This window comes from Pelodiscus sinensis, chromosome 16 (assembly GCF_052426305.1).
Source record: "Pelodiscus sinensis isolate ZL-2025 chromosome 16, ASM5242630v1, whole genome shotgun sequence".
Lineage (NCBI taxonomy): Eukaryota > Metazoa > Chordata > Testudines > Trionychidae > Pelodiscus > Pelodiscus sinensis.
In genome coordinates this window covers 41228076-41250036 of record NC_143067.1, presented here as the reverse complement: position 1 = coordinate 41250036, position 21961 = coordinate 41228076, and the positions used below count along the sequence as shown (strand labels likewise).

Here is a 21961-nt window from a genome sequence, read left to right as displayed (position 1 = left end):
AAATCCTTGGTGAGCTTAAACACAGAAAGGAAGCTTACAAGAGGTGGAAACTTGGACAGATGACTAGGAAGGACTACAAATATATTGCTTGAGAATGAAGGGGAGTTATCAGGAAGGCGAAAGCACAATTGGAATTGCAGCTAGCACGGGATGTGAAGGGTAACAAGAAAGGTTTCTACAGGCATGTTAGCAATAAGAGGGTGATCAGAGAGGGTGGGGGGCCCTTACTGGATGAGGTAACCTAGTGACAGATGATGTTGGAAAAGCTTAAGTACTCGATGCTTTCTTTGCCTCTGTCTTCACAGACAAGGTCAGCACCCAGACTAACACACTGGGCAACGCAGTATGGGAAGGAGGTGGACAGCCCGTGGTGGGGAAATAAGTTAGGAACTATTTAGAAAAGCTAAACATACACAAATCCATGGGTCTGGATTTAATGCATCCGAGGGTACTGAGGGAGTTGGTAAATGTTATTGCAGAGCCTTTGGTCACTATCTTTGAAAACTTGTGGAGATCAGGAGAGATCCCAGATGATTGGAAAAATGCAAATGTAGTGCCCATCTTTAAAAAAAGTAAGAAAGATAATCCAGGAAACTACAGACCAGTCAGCCTTACCTCTGTCCCTGGAAAAATCATGGAGGGGATCCTCAAGGAATCCATTTTGAAGCACTTGGAAGAGGGAAAAGTGATCAGGAATAGTCAACATGGATTCACCAAGGGCAAGTCATTCCTGATCAATCTGATTAGCTTCTATGATGAGGTAACTGGCTCTGTGGATATGGGAAAGTCAGTGGATATGATATACCTTCACTTTGGCAAAGCTTTTGATATGGTCTCCCGCAATATTCTTTCCAGCAAATTAAGGGAGTATGGATTGGATAAATGGACTGTAAGATGGATAGAAAGCTGGATAGACTGTTGGGCCCAACAGGTAGTGATCAATGGCTTGATGTCAGGTTGGCAGTCGGTTTCTAGTGGAGTGCCCCCAAGGATGGGTTCTAGGACCAGTTTTTGATCAACATCTTTAGTAATGACCTGGATGAGGGGATGGATTGCACTCTTGGCAAGTTCACAGATAACACTTATCTGGGGGAGAGGTAGATGCGTTGAAGGATAGGAATAGGGTCCAGAGTGACTGTGATGTAGTGGGGGCGTGTTATCTGCTCTATAATCCAGTGTGGTATGGTGGTGCCTTGCTGGTTGCTGGGCTTGGGCAGTGGGTGACCTCCACTGGCAGCTATTTGTAGCACAGGACAGCGGATGAGTCACTAGACCAGGGTCTCACAACCTGTCTGACAGGTTGCCTCCCAGGGAGTGAGACAAAGGGAGGAAGGCGGAGACCAACCCCTGTCTGGGAGGCAGGGCTGGAAGAGAGTCAGTTTCTGTCTGGTATCATGGAGGAAGCAGCCTAAGCAAGGGACTGGGATTTAGGGGCCCAGTCTCCCCCATCTCAACAGGGGCTGAGGCATCCCAGGCCTGCCTTGTAACCAGATTACATCTATGCTGTGCTGTATCCTGGAGAAGCAATAAACTCCCTCTCTTCTACTGGCTGGTGGAGTCTGTTTGTGCCATTATGGGGGAACCCCAACACATCGTCACAGTGACCTAGACAGATTAGAGGATTGGGCCAAAAGAAATCTGATGAGGTTCAACAAGGACAAGTGTAGAGTCCTGCACTTGGGACAGAAGAATCTCAAGCATTGTTACAGGCTGGGGACTGACTGGCTAAGTAGCAGTTCTGCAGAAAAGCACCTGGGACTACAGTGAATGAGAAGCTGGATATGAGTCAACAGTGTGCCCTTGTAGACAAGAAGGCTAATGGCATATTAGGTTGCATATGATTAGGAGGAGCATTGCCAGCAGATCTAGAGAAGTGATTATTCCCCTTTATTCAGCTCTGGTGAGGCCACATCTGGAGTATTGTGTCCAGTTCTGGGCCCCCTATTATAGAAAGGATGTGGACGCATTGGAGAGGGACCAGCAGAGGGCAACCAAAATTATTAGTGGGCTGGAGCACATGACCTATGAGGAGATACTGAGGGATTTGGGTTTCTTTAGTCTGCAGAAGAGTGAGGGGGGATTTGATAGCAGCCTTCAACTTCCTGATGGGAGGTTCCAAAGAGGATGGAGAAAGGTTGTTCACAGTAGTGACAGATGGCAGAACAAGGAACAATTACAGTGGGGGAAGTCTAGGTTGGATATTAGGAAAAACTATTTCACTAGGAGGATAGTGAAGTACTGGAATGGGTTACCAAGAGAGGTGGTGGAATCTCCATCCCTAGAGGTGTTTAAGTCTTGGCTTGACAAAGCCCTGGCTGAGTTGATTTAGTTGGGATTGGTCCTGCCTTGGGCAGCAGGCTGGACTTGATGACCTCCTGAGGTCTCTTCCAGCTCTATGATTCTATGATTTTCCAGTATCTTTATTCCTCACAGCTAAGGAAGTAAATGAGTCCCTAAAAGTCAATCCCTTCTGCCACCACTTCTCTTTTGTCCATGAGGTCAGCGAGAGCTTGGAAATCTCTAGATTCTGTGGGTCCCTTGCTGAGCAGGGTGTGCAAAAGGAAAACTATAAAACTGAAGGACAAATAAACTAGAACTAATAATGAATTTAGAGGTTCAGCAAACATGTATTGTAAAGGGAGTCGCTAGGAAGAGATCCAGTCTTGGCCTCTACATAATCATTGGAAAAATTGACTCCAATAGCAACTGAAAGAAGCAAGTCAATATCTTATCTGAATGTTCTTGTCTTATATATTTTATGGCAGCAGGGGCCAAACAGAAACAATCAATGGTCCCAATGAAATTGAAACAAAATATATTACTAAAAATATCCTTGGACTGAGCTGTCAATCAATGGATCTCACCTTCTATGACACCGTTGATGAGTGACTAAAACAAACCTTGATTGGCAGAGCCGATTACAGATGTCACATAAAAACACACCAACTGCAGGTGTTATACGTTCTTTTCAGATCCTATGCTTTTTCTGTAATGCCTGGATATGCTGACTCTCAAAGCAATTAAGAGCCTGTATGGTGGTTGCCTCCAGGACAATCTGTCCTGAACTAGAGTTTTCCAGATCATTGGGAGATATGCAACATGACTTCACATTGGCCTTTAAGATGTCTTTATAGAGCTTATACTGACCACCGATAAAGTGCTTTCCATGAGAAAGCTGGCCATAGAGGACCATCTTTGATATCCATGTGTCATCCATCCTCATGTTTGTTCATAAGTATTGCTTCCATGCCCATAACACCATACAGCTTAAGAACCTCTGTGTTAGGAATTTTGTCCCACCAATTCACATGGGCAATCTTTCTAAGGCAACTCATATGGAATTAATCGACCTTCAAAACGTGGTGATGATATTGTCCATAGTTCCGAGCCATACATCAGGATATTCAAGAAAATGGCCTGATAAACTGCTACCTTGGTATGGAGTTTGATACCATGGTCATTCCATGGGTGTTTGGTCACTTTTCCAAAGGCAGCGCTGGCTTTGGCTAATCAAGCAGATATGTCATGATCCACCTTTATGCTAGAAGACAGTACACTTCCCAGGTAGCAGAACTTATCAACAGCCTTAAGGACTGTACCAGCAGCAGTGATCACTGGAGTTCTGGGCTCTTTTCAAACAAGCTGATGCATAACTTCTGTCTTCCTGAGGTTCACTGTGAGTCCAAAGTGGTGAGCAGAAGTAACAGCCATCAAAAAGCTCCTGTGCATCCTTTACTGAATGAGCCAACAGTGCACAGTAATCAGCAAACAGAAGATCATGGATAGTTGTAGTAACTACTTCGGTGCGAGCCTGAAGTCTCTGGAGATTGAAAATGCTGCCATCTGTTCGGAACTGAATAGGTGTACCCAACGTGCAGTACTTAAAAGCAACTAACAGCATTGCTGAAAAGTATATGTTGAACAGGAGAGGAGCAAGAACACATCCTTGCCTTGTACCGTTTGATATTTCAAAAGATACAGATATCTCTCCATTATTAAGGATGCGACCCAACATGCCACCATGAAAGGGCCGAACAATGTTGATAAATTTTTCAGGACAGCCAATTTGCCCAAGTATTTTCCAGAGCCTATCTCTGTTGACTGTCACAAATGCCTTGGTCAAGTCAATGAAAATCACATAGAGGTCCTGGTGTTGCTCCCTACATTTCTCTTCTCTCTATCTGATTATAAATATCATATTGGCAGTGCCTCAGTCAGCATAAAATCCACACTGGTTTAAGGATAATGCCATTTTTGAATACATGCACTGAAAGCCGGTTGTAAAGGATGCAGACCAGGATCTCACTAGCTATAGAGAGCAGAGACAAGCCCCAATGGTCACACAACATGCACACTCACCTTTTCTCTTGAATATGTGTATATCTTTGAAGTTCTGGGGGACTAGCTCCCTCTCCCAAATAGTGCTAAATAAATGGGTGAGACGGTATATCAGCTGGCCACCAGCAGATTTATAAATTTCTAAGAATATACTTAACATCCCATCACATTCCTATTCTATACTTATGTCTCTGAACGAATGTGCGTGTCTTGAAACCCAGCCAATCAGAGTGAAATTAGATCACAGTAGTGGACTGGGGCAGTGAGCATTGTCTGTAACAATATTTAGCCTTTGCCAGAAGAAGTCATACTCCATACATTTTATCCCTAGTTTCAGTCTGCCAGTGGACAGATCTTGATGAGTGGCCTGCAACAGTTGGTAGGAAAGAGAAGAATTCTGGCCACAATCTCCATTTACAGCCACAATTTGGTCACGAAGTACCGGGGTTTCTTTGCTCTGGGAACCAGGTTATTAAATGGTGAGGTCATATTCTGAAGACAGCACAAAATGATGGGGCCATTGCCATTTTAACCAAATAACAAATTGGACAATTACTTGCTGTATTGAAAAATCCTGTTGATGCCATCTGCTGCCACCCTACCACGGTGTGTATGTAACACGGTACTTTCTCATAAGTGTTCATTGCTATTGGTTCACAAACTCCATGAGCTGTAAAACAGACGACGAGTTCAAAGGATTTAAGTAAACATTGACTCTTCTTCGGATGAGTACCTCCCTCATCGAAACCTCAGACGCTGCTGGTTTGTCACACTGCACAAGGTTACATAGATACATAAAGTGCACTTCACACTTCATTAGATACTTCCATTTTACTTTAATGCTTCCCTGATCTGTCTCATTTCCCATTCATGCAAAAACACTGCAACTCACACCTCATCCAGAGTACTCTGTGAAAACACAACTGAAGAAGCCAGGGCAGACAGATTTTTTGCAACATTTCAGATTCTATAGACTAATCTACATGGGTTTCTAATTCACATACTTCCCCTGCACTTGAGTTAATGAAAAAAACAAAAAAACCAAATCATTCCTTTTTAAGTCTTCCCCTGAGAAGCTTCAAACTTCCTCAGAAAAAACCACAGATCCAGCACAGAGTCCAATATCCCAGTCTGAAAAATGGTTTTTAGAGAGGATAAAACCATAGCACCACATAAAAAAGTTCTTAAATCAAATGTATAAATTTGAACATCATATAAGTGAACTACAGAAAAAGATCCCTGCGAAAATCAGAAGACATTTATGAAAGCAAACTTCGGCCTTCTCCACACAACAGAGTTTTCTGGGGAAAAGTTATGATGCTTCAATTAAACAGATACTCCATGTGCACATTAAACTCTTTAGGTCATCAGAACACATGCACACAAGCACTCTTACAGGGAGACAGAAAACAATAAATTGTGAGCATTACCATCTCTAGTGGGGTGGCCGGTGGACTAGATCAACCTCCTCCCTAGTGCAATATGTGCGGGGCCTGGGATCACCCATTCCTAGCTCCACCCCTGCCCCGTCCCACCCCACAGCAACTCCCAACTCCCTCCCTTCCCCCAAACTCCACTCCATTCTGCCCCAGCCCAGCCGCTTTCCCCACTGCTCTGTCCCCCTTGTTCCATCCTCAGTGCAAAACAAGCCTGGGGACTACCCAGTATCTGATCCAGGATGTCAGCAGTGCTCTTCGTGTCCTCCCCCCCCAAAACTTACCATGGTGGCAGGAGCCAGAGAGAGTTGGCAGACTGCACTCTACCCCTCCCCTCTTTCGGAGCCTGCTACACTCAGTTTCTCGGTGGGTTCTGGATGTTGGTTTCCATGGAGAAGCCCAGCGTTTTAGACGGGGAGATGGCAGCAGGGCGGAGCATGGTCCAGAGTAACTCCGGATCCCATTGTTGCCATGAGAGTTTGGGTGTGTGTGTGTGGGGGGGGGGGGGGATCTGTATTCCTAGTGGCAGAGAGAGCAGCATTCCACATTAATGGTTTTGATTCCCTGCCAACCAGTTTTCATTGCAATAGGAACAAACACGCTCAAAACCAGGTACTAATGCGAATGGAGTACCATGAACACTCACCTCGCTCAGAGATTCCTTCCCCTCCTCTACATGGGACCTGACCTGAGAGTCGAGAACGGAGCCCCCTGCAGCGCTGGTCTCAGCGGGCACGGACGGTAGCAGCGGCCGGATATACTTAAATTCGCTGGTGCCAGAGCCCGTGGTCAAGCAAACCTCGTAACAATAAGACTGAGGCAGAGTCCCGGCGCCACTCGTGTCCGCGGGGTTTGTGGGGAAGCTGGGCTCACAATAGAAGTTCCTGGACGATGCCATGTACCGCTCCTGGCCCTGCCTCGCCTTGTACAGCCGGGTGGCGATCACTGTCACCACGGACAGCAGGAAAAGGAACGAAATGCAAGACAAAGCAATGACGAGATACAGGGTTAACGTGTCCTGCTGCCCCTCCTCTTGGGGCACATCCACGAGCTGCAGGTGGGCCTCCGAAAACCCGTCCACCAGGAGCACGTTCAGCGTGGAGGTGGTGGATCTGGGCGGGTCGCCGTTGTCTCTCACCAGCACGAGCAGTTTCTGTTTCACAGAGTCCGGGCTCGTTACCGGCCTGCTGGTTCTCACCTCCCCGCTCTGGAGCCCCACCGTGAAGAGACCGGGGTCCGTGGCCCTCAGCAGCTGGTAGGAAAGCCAAGAATTCTGGCCCGAGTCTCCGTCCACGGCCACCACCTTCGTCACCAGGTAACCCGGCCCCGCCGAGCGGGGCACCAGCTCACTGGCGGGGGAGCTGCTGTTCTGCAGAGGGTATAAGAGGAAGGGCGCGTTGTCGTTTTCGTCCAAGATCACAACCCGGACGGTGGCTTCAGAGCTCAGCGGGGGGGACCCGCCATCCGCAGCGCGCACCCGCACCTGGAAATCCCTCGTTCGCTCATAATCCATGGATCGCAGCGCGTACACGTGGCCGCTGTCGGAGTTTATGGAGACGTAGGACAAGAAGGGGAGGTCGCCCACGTCGCCAGGCAACGCCGAGTACGTCACTTTAGCATTCTGCTCGGTGTCCAGGTCCGCAGCGTGGACTGAGCCGATCAAGAGCCCCGGGAGGTTGTTCTCCTTCAGGTACATGACGTAGGACGGCTCGGTAAACACCGGCGGGTTGTCATTGACATCCGACAGCTGCACGCGGATCACCCTCTCCGAGGCGAGCCGGGGAGCGCCCCGGTCCGTGGCTGTGATGCTGATGTTATACTCGGCCACCGCCTCGCGGTCCAGGGGCCCCCGTGTGACAAGCTCGTAATAGTTCTGCACAGTCGATTTCAAAGCGAAAGGGACATTGCCCAGAATGGAGCAGGCTGCTCTGCCGTTGTCCCCGGAGTCCCGGTCTCTCACACTGAACAAGGCCACCACGGTGCCCGGGCCCGAGTCCTCGGGGATGGTGCTGCTGAGGGTCGTCAGCGTCACCTCCGGGGCGTTGTCATTCCTGTCCTCGATCTCCACCAGCACTTTGCAGTGCGCAGAGAAACCGCCCCCGTCTGTGGCCTGAATTTCTATTTCATACTTTGTCGTTTGTTCATAATCAATTGTCCCCAGCACAGTGATTTCCCCAGTGGACGGATTGAGCTGAAATAACTCGAGGACTCTCTCAGGCACTTGCCCGTAGGAATAGGTGATTTCTGCGTTTGAGCCTTCATCCAAATCACTGGCCTCCACCCTGGTGACCAAGGTACCTCTAGGACTGTTCTCCGGTAACTGCGCCCTGTACACGGACTGGCTGAACTGGGGGAAGTTATCGTTAACATCCAGCACATTGACGCGTATTTGGGCTGTGCCGGTTCGTTGTGGGAGTCCCCCATCTGCAGCTGTGAGAATCAGCATCAACTGCGCCTGCGCCTCCCGATCTAATTGTTTCTCCAGCACAAGCTCCGCGTATTTGCTGCCGTCGCTGTGGGTTTGCACATCCAGACGGAAATGCTCATTAGAGCTGATTGCGTAGCTCTGGATGCCGTTTGTTCCTATGTCTGCATCTTGGGCCCTTTCCAGGGGGAAGCGGGTGTTTACGGGGATCTGTTCGGGCATTTTAAAAAGGAGCTCATTCTTAGAGAATTTCGGGGAATTGTCATTCACATCTTCGATCTGAACCTCCACTGGGTACAGCTGCAGTGGGTTTTCCAGCACAATTTCGAATTGCAGCACACACGGGTCACTCTGTCCGCACAGCTCCTCCCGGTCTATTTTCTCCTTTATTCTCACATCCCCGGACCGCGCGTTCAGCTCAAAATACTGCCTGGTGCTTTTAGAAACCAGCCGCGCCCTGCGAGCAGACAAGGTCCCTACGGCCACATTCAAATCCTTTGCGATATTAGCAACTAGCGACCCGCTTTTCTTCTCCTCCGGCACAGAATAGAGGCTCGTCCCGCCCTCCGCCAGGGAAACCCACAGACACAGAGCGAGAGAGAGAACTTGCCTTGTCCTGGAGCGGTTCACCATTGCGCCAGCCAGGCCGACTCAGATCTAGACACAGGCCTTGCTGCCAAGTCCCGGCAGCCGCTAAGTCGTTGTGCTGGACAGGAACCGATTTCACCTGAAGACTGATTGTAGCGATTCCAGCCGCGCTTTCCCTGTAATCCTTTGTCACCTGTTCCCGGCGCAGAGCCGCTGCCTTCCGTGGCATTCAGACGTCTGAGCGCAGCTTTGTTGTTGGACTTGTAAAACCTGCATTTTCAGCTTCGTCTTTGCCAATATCGCCACCTCGTGGCTTAACCAAACAAGGCAGCCCAGTATTTTACAGTGAAAATGTATTGCTTGCAGTTATCTGCATGTCAAAGCTTTCCCTAATCAGTAGAAATTGAGGTTATAAAGTTGCACGGTACGAACTGTGAAATATGAAGGAAGGTTATTACCGTTTGGGGAAGCCAGTTTCAAAATTATTAAATAATAATTTGAATGGTAATCCGTACATACCCCATTTTCTTTCCTTATCTCCCAATATATTTATTCTTCACAGTAAATTAAATGTACGAACCACTGGAAGTGGATTCCTTCTACCACCGCTTGTCTTTTGTCTAGGAGGTCAGTGATAGCTTGGAAATCATTAAACCTATATATCCCTTTCTTATTAGGCTGCTCGAAAGGAAAACTGGGAAATTGGGGGAGCTAATAAACTAGATGCAACTACTGATAGACCTAATGTTTAGGCCACCATCATATATCTAGTTGCCAGCAGGAAATCCTGACCTGGACTCTATATATGTATTTGAGAAACTGGGTCTACCATGGCATCTGAAAAAAGCAGGCCAATAGCTTTCTCTCTATTTTTTCTCATATATTTTATGGCAATCGAGGCCAAAAAGAAAAAACAAAAATTCCACAGAAACTGACATCAAAGAAATTACTAAGTATATAGGTAATATCCCATCGTATTCCTCTTCTGTACTTAGGTCGCTGAATTGTACATGTGCATTTGAAAACCAAACTAAAAGTAGTGAATTTAGCATCTCAGTAGCATATTGGGGCTATGACCATGGTCTTTCACAAAGTTTAGGTTTTGGTTAAAGGAAGATGCTGGTAATGGGCTTCATGATTTTTCTTCCCCAGTTTCAGTGTGTCAATGAACAGATCTGTATCAGTGATCTGAAACAACTGGTTAGAAAGTCCAGAATTGTGACCAGAATCTCCATTTACAGCCATTATCTTGGTCACAATGGTATCTCGGTTTCTTTTATTTGCAAATCATATTATTAATTGGAGAGTTGAAGGTCTGACAAAGGTACAAAATGAAGGGGCCATTGTCATGTTCATAAAAAAACCCGCTGACAATGACTTGTTGCATGAAAACATCTTCTCGATGCCATCAGCTGCCTCTATATCACTGGTATGCAAGTAACTAACTTCTTTCTCAGAAGTGTTGACTGGAATGGGGTCATAAACTGTACAAGCTGTAAAATGATGGTGAGTTCATAGGATGTAAGTAAACATTGTTTCTTCCTCCTATGAACACTTCCCTCATCAAAACCTCAACCACTGTTAGCTTTTCACTTTGTAAGTGTTTGATGGACATATAAACTGTAGTTTACATTTTCGTAAGATATTTGTATGATACTTTAGTGTTTCCTGATCTCCCTCCTTTCGCATTCATACAGTAGCCCTGCAACTCACATATCTTCCTAATTACCGTCGGTAAACACTACTGAAGAAGCAAGGATAGAATCAGATTCTTTGTAACATTTTGCATGCCATAGAGTGTTCTGCAGAGGGCTTTAGGTCACACAGTGTCCCTATCTTCGTGTTCTTGAATAAACAAACAATTACTTCTTTGATTTCCCATTGAGAAGGTTCAACATTCCTTTGCAAAGATGACAGACCCTGCATAGATTGCTAATGGTGTTTTAGAGAAGCAAATAGTATATGAATACCTAAATAAAAGTTCTGAAGTATAACTGTATAAGCTTGAACATCATAGAAGTGAGACACATGTAAAAACTACAGGGAAAGATCCCTAGTAAATATGACTAGATACTTGTGGATATAATCGTAGGCCTTATCTACTCTCAAGGGTGATTCCCCACTCTGACAGGATGAATGCAGAAGTGGGGCCCGCAAATGTACCTCAAAACCTTATCTCTCCAGGCTTTGGTATAAAACGTCTCCCCAAAATCTTAAAAACCTAGATTTTGGGGATAAAAATCTGATGCCACCATCAAGTGCTTTTGAACCCAAAACCAGGGGTGGACACTTGAACCCAACCCCAGGGCACCCCAAGCTCTTTTCTGCAAAGAGGTTGAAAAACAAAGAGAAATGATGAACTGCAGGCTGTGGTTGCTGCCCTCTAGTTAGAGGCATTCAGATATCCACAGACAGATTTTCCAGGACACAGAAGTGAATCAATACCAGGTTAATAAAAAAATGAACTTTTATTATAAAAACAATACTCCTGTTACAAGCATAATTGGATAGGCTAAATTGTAACAGCCACCAATTAATAAAATTATGGAGAATCTCATGAGCCAAAGCTTAGTTACAACAGAGAAGAAAACCCATTTCTAACAGCACAGACATCAGATCCAAAGTCCCACACAGAAAACAATAAAACCTGATGGATTTATCTAAGCTTTACACTACTTACACATTATGAAGAGTCTTTTTCTTGGAGAGAGAGACATGTCTTCTGTCTCCCTACGTATCTAGAGCAAACTGGCCAGAGACAAAGGAGGGAAAAGCCCAAAATTCCTTTATCTCAGTTTGAAATCCTTATCTGCATCTCTATTGGCTGACTGCTACTTGGCTAGGTACAGTTCACCCCTTAATCCACAGGCTGCTGTCCATCCCTCATGACCATGACATCTACACTACAGAGTTATGTGAAAAAAGTTATGATACTACAAGTACACTGACATTGCATGTGCACACTAAGCTCCTTACGTGAGCGGAACACAACCATACTCCTAGTCCTTACCTAGACACAGACAGCACTTCACTAGGGGGAATCATACCACCGTACAACTAGCTCTAGGGTGTTTCAAAATGGCTGGCAGGACAGATGCAGTAACATATTGTGCAAGTTTCTCACCTTCATCTGCCCAGTGGTATCCTATCAGATTGCCACTTCTCTTCGACCGAAGTCTATGTAGGAGGGCAAAATGGAGAACGCGTTCCAGGGAGTTTGTCTGGGAAACAGACAGTGACATTGTGGGCCAAGAATATGCTGGCAGGCTCTGTCAGTTCAGACACCAGACTAAGAACTTGTAGGGCAGGGAGAGGAATAAACCAATGAGCCATCAGAGCTGCACAGCACAGCAGTCTCTCATGTCCTTCCCTGCAGCCATGGGCTCTCCCTTCCCGGGGCTCTATTCCTACAACGAGAGAGGGCAGCCCTCGACATAAATGGTTCTTACTGTTTTGAAATAGTTTCCAGAGTATCATAAATATTCAAAGCAGGGATTAATATACAAGGAGTAACATGAGCACTCACCTCGCACACAGATTCCTTCCCCTCCTTCAGATGAAAGTTGAGCTGAGAATCCAGAACCGACCCTCCTGCAGCGCTGGGCTCAGCGGACCCAGACGGTAGCAGCGGCCGGAGATACTTAAATTCGCTGGTGCCAGAGCCCGTGGTCAAGCAAACCTCGTAACAATAAGACTGAGGCAGAGTCCCGGCGCCACAAGTGTCCGCGGGCTTTGTGGGGAAGCTGGGCTCACAATAGAAGTTCCTGGACGATGCCATGTACCGCTCTTGGCCCTGCCTCGCCTTGTACAGCCGGGTGGCGATCACTGTCACCACGGACAGCAGGAAAAGGAACGAAATGCAAGACAAAGCAATGACGAGATACAGGGTTAACGTGTCCTGCTGCCCCTCCTCTTGGGGCACATCCAGCAGCTGCAGGTGGGCCTCCGAAAACCCGTCCACCAGGAGCACGTTCAGCGTGGAGGTGGTGGATCTGGGCGGGTCGCCGTTGTCTCTCACCAGCACGAGTAGTTTCTGTTTCACAGAGTCCGGGCTCGTTACCGGCCTGCTGGTTCTCACTTCCCCGCTCTGGAGCCCCACCGTGAAGAGACCGGGGTCCGTGGCCCTCAGCAGCTGGTAGGAAAGCCAAGAATTCTGGCCCGAGTCTCCGTCCACGGCCACCACCTTCGTCACCAGGTAACCCGGCCCCGCCGAGCGGGGGACCAGCTCACTGGCGGGGGAGCTGCTGTTCTGCAGAGGGTATAACAGGAAGGGCGCGTTGTCGTTTTCGTCCAAGATCACAACCCGGACGGTGGCTTCAGAGCTCAGCGGGGGGGACCCGCCATCCGCAGCGCGCACCCGCACCTGGAAATCCCTCGTTCGTTCATAATCCATGGATCGCAGCGCGTACACGTGGCCGCTGTCGGAGTTTATGGAGACGTAGGAGGAGAAGGGGAGGTCGCCCACGTCGCCAGGCAACGCCGAGTACGTCACTTTGGCATTCTGCTCGGTGTCCAGGTCCGCAGCGTGGACAGAGCCGATCAAGAGCCCCGGGAGGTTGTTCTCCTTCAGGTACATGACGTAGGACGGCTCGGTAAACACAGGCGGGTTGTCATTGACATCCGACAGCTGCACGCGGATCACCCTCTCCGAGGCGAGCCGGGGAGCGCCCCGGTCCGTGGCTGTGATGCTGATGTTATACTCGGCCACCGCCTCGCGGTCCAGGGGCCCCCGTGTGACAAGCTCGTAATAGTTCTGCACAGTCGATTTCAAAGCGAAAGGGACATTGCCCGGAATGGAGCAGGCTGCTCTGCCGTTGTCCCCGGAGTCCCGGTCTCTCACACTGAACAAGGCCACCACGGTGCCCGGGCCCGAGTCCTCGGGGATGGTGCTGCTGAGGGACGTCAGCGTCACCTCCGGGGCGTTGTCATTCATGTCCTCGATCTCCACCAGCACTTTGCAGTGCGCATATAGGCCCCCGCCGTCTGTGGCCTGAATTTCCATTTGATACATTGTCGTTTGTTCATAATCAATTGTCCCCAGCAGAGTGATTTCTCCGGTGGACGGATTGAGCTGAAATAATTCGAGGACTCTCCCAGGCACCTGCCGGTATGAATACGCGATTTCTGCGTTTGAGCCTTCATCCAAATCACTGGCCTCCACCCTGGTGACCAAGGTACCTCTAGGACTGTTCTCCGGTAACTGCGCCCTGTACACGGACTGGCTGAACTGGGGGAAGTTATCGTTAGCATCCAGCACATTGACGCGTATTTGGGCTGTGCCGGTTCGCTGTGGGCGGCCCCCATCTGCAGCTGTGAGAATCAGCATCAACTGCGCCTGCGCCTCGCGATCTAATTGTTTCTCGAGCACAAGCTCCGCGTATTTGCTGCCGTCGCTGTGGGTTTGCACATCCAGACGGAAATGCTCATTAGAGCTGATTGCGTAGCTCTGGATGCCGTTTGTTCCTATGTCCGAATCTTGAGCCCTTTCCAGGGGGAAGCGGGTGTTTACGGGGATCTGTTCAGGAAGCTCCAAAGTGAATTCGCTCTTGGAGAATTTCGGGGAATTGTCATTCACATCTTCGATCTGCACCTCCACTGGGTACAGCTGCAGTGGGTTTTCCAACACAATTTCGAATTGCAGCACACACGGGTCACTCTGTCCGCACAGCTCCTCCCGGTCTATTTTCTCCTTTATTCTCACATCCCCGGAGCGCGCGTTCAGCTCAAAATACTGCCTGGTGCTTTTAGAAACCAGCCGCGCCCTGCGAGCAGACAAGGTCCCTACGGCCACATTCAAATCCTTTGCGATATTAGCAACTAGCGACCCGCTTTTCTTCTCCTCCGGCATAGAATAGCGGCTCGTCCCGCCCTCCGCCAGGGACACCCATAGACACAGAGCGAAAGAGAGAACTTGCCTTGTCCTGGAGCGATTCGCCATTGCGCCAGCCAGGCCCATTCAGATCTGAACACAGGCCCCTCCGCCAAGCCGCGGCAGCCGTTCAGATGTTGTGCTAGACGGGAATCGATTTCTTCTCAAAACTCACTCCGTTTTTAGCGATTCCAGCCGAGCTTTCCCTGTAATCCTTTGTCACCCCTTCCCGGCTCAGAGCCGCTTCCTTCTGTGGCATTCAGATGTCTGAGCGCAGCTCCCCACTGAGCGCTGATGAACACGGAAAAGCTGATTTTTCAGCGCCATCTTTGCCAATATCGCCACCTCGTGGCCCAGCTAAATTAAGGCAGCCCAATATTTTGGAATGAAAATTTATTGCGTGCAATTGTTTTCTGCATGGCAAAGCTTTCCCTATTTAGTACAAGTTGTGTCTATAAAATTGCACTCTGAGAATTTGGAAATGTGAAGGAAGGCTATTATTGTTTGGAGGAGATAAGATAGTTGCAAAATAATAAAATAGTAAATTAAATTGTGATTTTCCATACCACATTTTCTTCTCTTTGTCTAGTTCCTTTATTCCTCACAGCTAAGCAAGTAAACGAGTTCCTAAAAGTCGATCCCCTCTGCCACCACTTCTCTTTTGTCCATGAGGTCAGCGATAGCTTGGAAATCTCTAGGTCCTGTGGTTCCCTGGCTGAGCAGAGTGTGCACAAGAAAAGCTCTAAAATTGAAGGACAACTAAGCTAGAACTAGTAAGGAATCTAGAGGTTCAGCAAACATGTAAAGGGAGTCGCTAAGAAGAGATCCAGTTTTGGCCTCTACATAATCATTGGAAAAACTGGCTCCCATGGCAACTGAAAGAAGCAAGTCAGTATCTTCATTCCGATTTTCTTGTTTTATACATTTTATGGCAATAGAGGCCAAACAAACAAACAAGGCCCCAATGAAATTGAAACGAAATAGATTACTAAGAATATAAATAATATACTTAACATCCCATTACATTCCTCTTCCGTGGTTCTGTCGCTGAACGAATGTGCGCGCCTTAAAACCCAGCCAATCAGAGTGAAATTAGCATCGCAGTAGCGGATTGGGGCAGTGAGCATTGTCTGTAACAATATTTAGCCGTTGCTAGAAGAAGTCATACTCCATACATTTTATCCCTAGTTTCAGTCTGCCAGTGGACAGATCTTGATGAGTGGCCTGCAACAGTTGGTAGGAAAGAGAAGAATTCTGGCCACAATCTCCATTTACAGCCACAATTTGGTCACGAAGTACCGGGGTTTCTTTGCTCTGGGAACCAGGTTATTAAATGGTGAGGTCATATTCTGAAGACAGCACAAAATGATGGGGCCATTGCCATTTTAACCAAATAACAAATTGGACAATTACTTGCTGTATTGAAAAATCCTGTTGATGCCATCTGCTGCCACTCTACCACGGTGTGTATGTAACACGGTACTTTCTCATAAGTGTTCATTGCTATCGGGTCATAAACTCCAGGAGCTGTAAAACGGACGACGTGATCATAGGATTTAAGTAAACATTGACTCTTCTTCGGATGAGTACCTCCCTCATCGAAACCTCAGACGCTGCTGGTTTGTCACTCTGTACAAGGTTACATAGATACATAAAGTGCACTTCACACTTCATTAGATACTTCCATTTTACTTTAATGCTTCCCTGATCTGTCTCATTTCCCATTCATGCAAAAACACTGCAACTCACACCTCATCCAGAGTACTCTGTGAAAACACGACTGAAGAAGCCAGGGCAGACAGATTTTTTGCAACATTTCAGATTCTATAGACTAATCTACAGGGGTTTCTAATTCACATACTTCCCCTGCACTTGAGTTCATGAAAAAAACAAACAAACAAACAATTCCTTTTTAAATTTTCCCCTGAGAAGCTTCAACCTTCCTCAGCAAAAATCACAAACCCGGCACATAGTCCAATATCCCAGTTTGAAAAATGGTCTTTTAGACAGGATAAAAACATAGGGATACATAAGGAAATGTTCTTAAATGGAAATGATTTAGCTTGAATATCAACTGAGTGAACTACAGAAAAAGATCCCTGCAAACATCACAAGACATTTATGGAAGCAAACTTCGGCCTTCTTCACACAACATAGTTTTCTGGGGAAAAGTTATGACACTTCAAGTAAACAGTACTGCATGACCACATTAGACTATACTATGTCATCAGAACTCATCCACAGCAGAGCTCTTACATGGACACAGCGAACAATAAACTGTGAGCATTGCCATCTCTAGCGGGGTGCGGGGCCTAAGTCAACCCCTTCCTCAGTGCCACAGGAGCGGGGCTTGGGATCACAAATTCTCTGCTCCACCTCTGCTCTGTCCCACCCCACAGCAACTCCCAACTCCATCCCTTCACCAAACTCCACTCCTTTCTGCCCCTGCACGGCTGCTTCCCGCACTACTCCGCCTTCCCTTGTTCCCTCCTCTGTGCAACACAAGCCACGGGACTGTCCGGCGTCTGGTCGAGCGTGTCAGCAGGAGTCTCACATCCCCCCAAAACCTACCATGGTGGCAGGACCCAGAGAAGGTTGGCAGACTGCGCTCTACTCCTCCCCTCTCTCCGAGCCTGCTGTACTCGGTGGGTTCTGGATGTTGGTTTCCAAGGAGAAGCCCAGGGCAATAGGTGGGGAGATGGCAGCGGGGCGGAGCACGCTCCAGAGTCACTCCGGATCCCATTGTTGCCGAGCGAGTTTGGGTGGGGAAGGGAAGAGTAGAGGGCGATCAGTATTCCTAGCGGCAGAGAGAGCAGCATTCCATATTCATGGTTTTGAATCCCAGCCAAGCAGTTTTCAATGCAATACCAACAAACACGCTCAAAATCTCATATTAAAATACGAATGGAGTAACATGAGCACTCACCTCACACGCAGATTCCTTCCCCTTCTCTACATGGGAACTGACCCGAGAGTCCAGAATGGAGCCCCCTGCAGCACTGGGCTCAGCGGGCCCAGACGGTAGCAGCGGCCGGAGATACTTAAATTCGCTGGTGCCAGAGCCCGTGGTCAAGCAAACCTCGTAACAATAAGACTGAGGCAGAGTCCCGGCGCCACTCGTGTCCGCGGGGTTTCTAGGGAAGCTGGGCTCACAATAGAAGTTCCTCGACGATGCCATGTACCGCTCTTGGCCCTGCCTCGCCTTGTACAGCCGGGTGGCGATCACTGTCACCACGGACAGCAGGAAGAGGAACGAAATGCAAGACAAAGCAATGACGAGATACAGGGTTAACGTGTCCTGCTGCCCCTCCTCTTGGGGCACGTCCAGGAGCTGCAGGTGGGCCTCCGAAAACCCGTCCACCAGGAGCACGTTCAGCGTGGAGGTGGTGGATCTGGGCGGGTCGCCGTTGTCTCTCACCAGCACGAGCAGTTTCTGTTTCACAGAGTCCGGGCTCGTTACCGGCCTGCTGGTTCTCACCTCCCCGCTCTGGAGCCCCACCGTGAAGAGACCGGGGTCCGTGGCCCTCAGCAGCTGGTAGGAAAGCCAAGAATTCTGGCCCGAGTCTCCGTCCACGGCCACCACCTTCGTCACCAGGTAACCCGGCCCCGCCGAGCGGGGGACCAGCTCACTGGCGGGGGAGCTGCTGTTCTGCAGAGGGTATAAGAGGAAGGGCGCGTTGTCGTTTTCGTCCAAGATCACAACCCGGACGGTGGCTTCAGAGCTCAGCGGGGGGGACCCGCCATCCGCAGCGCGCACCCGCACCTGGAAATCCCTCGTTCGCTCATAATCCATGGATCGCAGCGCGTACACGTGGCCGCTGTCGGAGTTTATGGAGACGTAGGACGAGAAGGGGGGGTCGCCCACGTCGCCAGGCAACGCCGAGTACGTCACTTTGGCATTCTGCTCGGTGTCCAGGTCCGCAGCGTGGACAGAGCCGATCAAGAGCCCCGGGAGGTTGTTCTCCTTCAGGTACATGACGTAGGACGGCTCGGTAAACACCGGCGGGTTGTCATTGACATCCGACAGCTGCACGCGGATCACCCTCTCCGAGGCGAGCCGGGGAGCGCCCCGGTCAGTGGCTGTGATGCTGATGTTATACTCGGCCACCGCCTCGCGGTCCAGGGGCCCCCGTGTGACAAGCTCGTAATAGTTCTGCACAGTCGATTTCAAAGCGAAAGGGACATTGCCCGGAATGGAGCAGGCTGCTCTGCCGTTGTCCCCGGAGTCCCGGTCTCTCACACTGAACAAGGCCACCACGGTGCCCGGGCCCGAGTCCTCGGGGATGGTGCTGCTGAGGGACGTCAGCGTCACCTCCGGGGCGTTGTCATTCATGTCCTCGATCTCCACCAGCACTTTGCAGTGCGCATATAGGCCCCCGCCGTCTGTGGCCTGAATGTTCATCTCATAGCTGGTTGTTTCTTCATAGTCAATCAACCCCAGCACAGTGATTTCCCCAGTGGACGGATTGAGCTGAAATAACTCCAGGATTTTGTCAGGCACCTGCCCGTAGGAATAGCTGATTTTTGCATTTGAGCCTTGATCCAAGTCACTGGCCTCTACCCTGGTGACCAAGGTACCTCTAGGACTGTTCTCCGGTAATTGCGCCCTGTACACGGACTGGCTGAACTGGGGGAAGTTGTCGTTACCATCCAGCACATTGACGCGTATTTCGGCTGTGCCGGTTCGCTGTGGGCGGCCCCCATCTGCAGCTGTGAGAATCAGCATCAACTGCGCCTGCGCCTCTCGATCTAATTGTTTCTCCAGCACAAGCTCCACGTATTTGCTGCCGTCGCTGTGGGTTTGCACATCCAGACGGAAATGCTCATTAGAGCTAATTGCGTAGCTCTGGATGCCGTTTGTTCCTAAGTCTGCATCTTGGGCTCCTTCCAAAGGGAAGCGGGAGTTTACGGGGATCTGTTCTGGTATTTGTAAACCGAATTCACTCTTGGAGAATTTCGGGGAATTGTCATTCACATCTTCGATCTGAACCTCCACTGGGTACAGCTGCAGTGGGTTTTCCAGCACAATTTCGAATTGCAGCACACACGGGTCACTCTGTCCGCACAGCTCCTCCCGGTCTATTTTCTCCTTTATTCTCACATCCCCGGAGCTCGCGTTCAGCTCAAAATACTGCCTGGTGCTTTTAGTAAGCAGCCGCGCCCTGCGAGCAGACAAGGTCCCTACAGCCACGTTCAAATCCTTTGCGATATTAGCAACTAGCGACCCGCTTTTCTTCTCCTCCGGCACAGAATAGCGGCTCGTCCCGCCCTCCGCCAGGGACACCCACAGACACAGAGCGAGAGAGAGAACTTGCCTTGTCCTGGAGCGATTCGCCATTGAGCCAGCCAGGCCCAGTCAGATCTGAACACAGGCCCCCCTGCCGAGCCGCGGCAACCGCTCAGATGTTTTGCTACACTGTATGCGATTTCTCCTGAAGACTGACTCTGTTCGTATTGATTCCAGCCACGCTTTTTCTGTAATCCTTAACACCAGTTCCCGGCGCAGAGCCGCTGCCTTCGGTGGCATTCAGACGTCTGAGCGCAGCTCCCCTCTGAATGTTGACGGACCCGTAAAAGCTGATTTTAGCTCCTTATTTGCCAATACCGCCACCTCGTGGCTCAGCTACAATTAAGCAGCCCATAATTCTACAGTGAAAATGTATTTCGCCCTGTTAGCATCTGTATGGCAAAGCGTTCTCTTTTCAGTACATTCTGTGGTTCTAGAATTGTACTTTAACAACCGTGAAATAAGTATCAAGGTTATTTGCGTTTGGAGGAGATAGAGTTGCAAAATAATAAAATATATATTGAATTGCGATTCTTCCACACCATATTTTCTTCTCTCACCTCCCAAGACTTTTACTCCTCAGAGCTAAGATAGTAAACGAGTCCCTAAAGTCTCTCCCCGCCCCCCCCCCCCCGCCAAGCCACTGCTTTTCTTTATCCTGGAGATCAGCGATAGCCTAGAAAGATCTAAGTCTCACATTTCCCTTGCTTATTAGGGTGTACAAAAGGAAAACTGGGAAACTGAGGGCTCAGAAAGTAGATGTGAGAGACCCAGGGTTAAACTAACATCGTATAACTAGTTGTGGAAAAGAGATCCAGTACAGTTACTTGAATAACTGGGTTTCCCAGCATGGCAACTGAAAGAAGCAAAACAGTAATTTTCTCTCTATTTTCCTATTTTATGTAATTTATGGGACTAGGGGCTAAAGAGAAACAAGCAAAAATCCCAATTAAATGTAAGACTAAGAAATTACTAAGAACATATTTAATCGCCCAGCTCTTTCCTCTTTCATAGTTATGTCACTGAATTGCATACGTCAGCCATGGGCCACCTACACTAGTGAGTGGGCCCCTAAGTGGACCTCCTTCATTCAGTGGGCCACAAGTTTGTCACAATCCCATAGGGTAGGTTTTCCAACTGCGCTTCTATATCTAGGGTTTGCAGGGTATGCTAACTGTTCAGACTGAATATGGAGGCAGCCAAAAGCTCCCACAGTCAGTGTTGTGTGCATCACACACCGCACTTCACCTGCCCTTGCTTTATGTGCATGTCACCTTAGCAATACCAGTAGGGAAAAAACCAGGCGTAAGGAAAGCATCGGAATCTGGCAAGAGATGGGCAACAGTAAACACAATGTCTCATGGACCACAAGAGAACCTTTATGGGCTGAACGTGGCTCTCGGGCTGCAGGTTGCCCGTCCCTGGCATATATGCATCTAAAAAGCCGTACAATCACTGTAAATGTAGTATCCTTAGTGATCGGGACAATGACCATTGTCTTTAACAATAGTTAGGTTTTGCTTAAAAGAATCTTGCACTCTACTTGGTATCGTGGTTATTCTTCCTATTTTCAGTCCACCAGTGACCAGATCTAAATCACTGGCCTTCAACACTTAGTCGGAAAGCCAGGAATTCTGACCAGAATATCCATTTGTAGCCACCACTTTGATCACAAGTTATTCGGGTTTCTTTGCTCTGCCGAGAAGGTTGTTAAATTGAGAGGTGATGTTCTGAAGATGGTACAAAATGAAGGGGTCGCTGTCATTTTAATCAAATAGCATCTTAGACAATCACTTGCTCCATGCAAAAATCCTTTTCATGCTATCGTCTGCCACTTTATCACTGAACTGATATACCTGTAATAGTCGTATTTCTCGTACATGTCAATTGCTATGAGTTCATAGACTACAGAAGCTGTGAAAGGTGATGAGTTTATGAGTTAAGTAAACATTGCTTCTCCTTTGTACAAGTATCTCCTCCCCATTGATATCTCAGCCACTACTAGCTTCTCACATTTC

The 21961-nt window shown here is 48.5% G+C and overlaps 1 protein-coding gene across 6 annotated transcripts in view; it reads right to left on the bottom strand.

Annotated features, from left to right (window-relative positions):
* The window catches only part of LOC102444674 (protocadherin beta-16), a 53371-nt gene that overhangs the window by 16577 nt on the left and 14833 nt on the right, over positions 1 to 21961 (bottom strand). The window contains exon 1 of one of the 6 annotated variants that reach the window (XM_075900027.2): positions 17583 to 20525. The exons of 3 other annotated variants lie outside the window; for them this stretch is intronic. In XM_075900027.2, coding sequence (XP_075756142.2) covers positions 17583 to 19994 — 2412 coding nt within the window. In that variant the 5' untranslated portion in view covers positions 19995 to 20525. Of the gene's footprint in view, positions 1 to 6420; positions 9348 to 12313; positions 15430 to 17582; positions 20526 to 21961 lie in introns of those variants that run through there. 2 more of the 6 variants (XM_075900031.2, XM_089769582.1) reach the window with 2 other exon arrangements.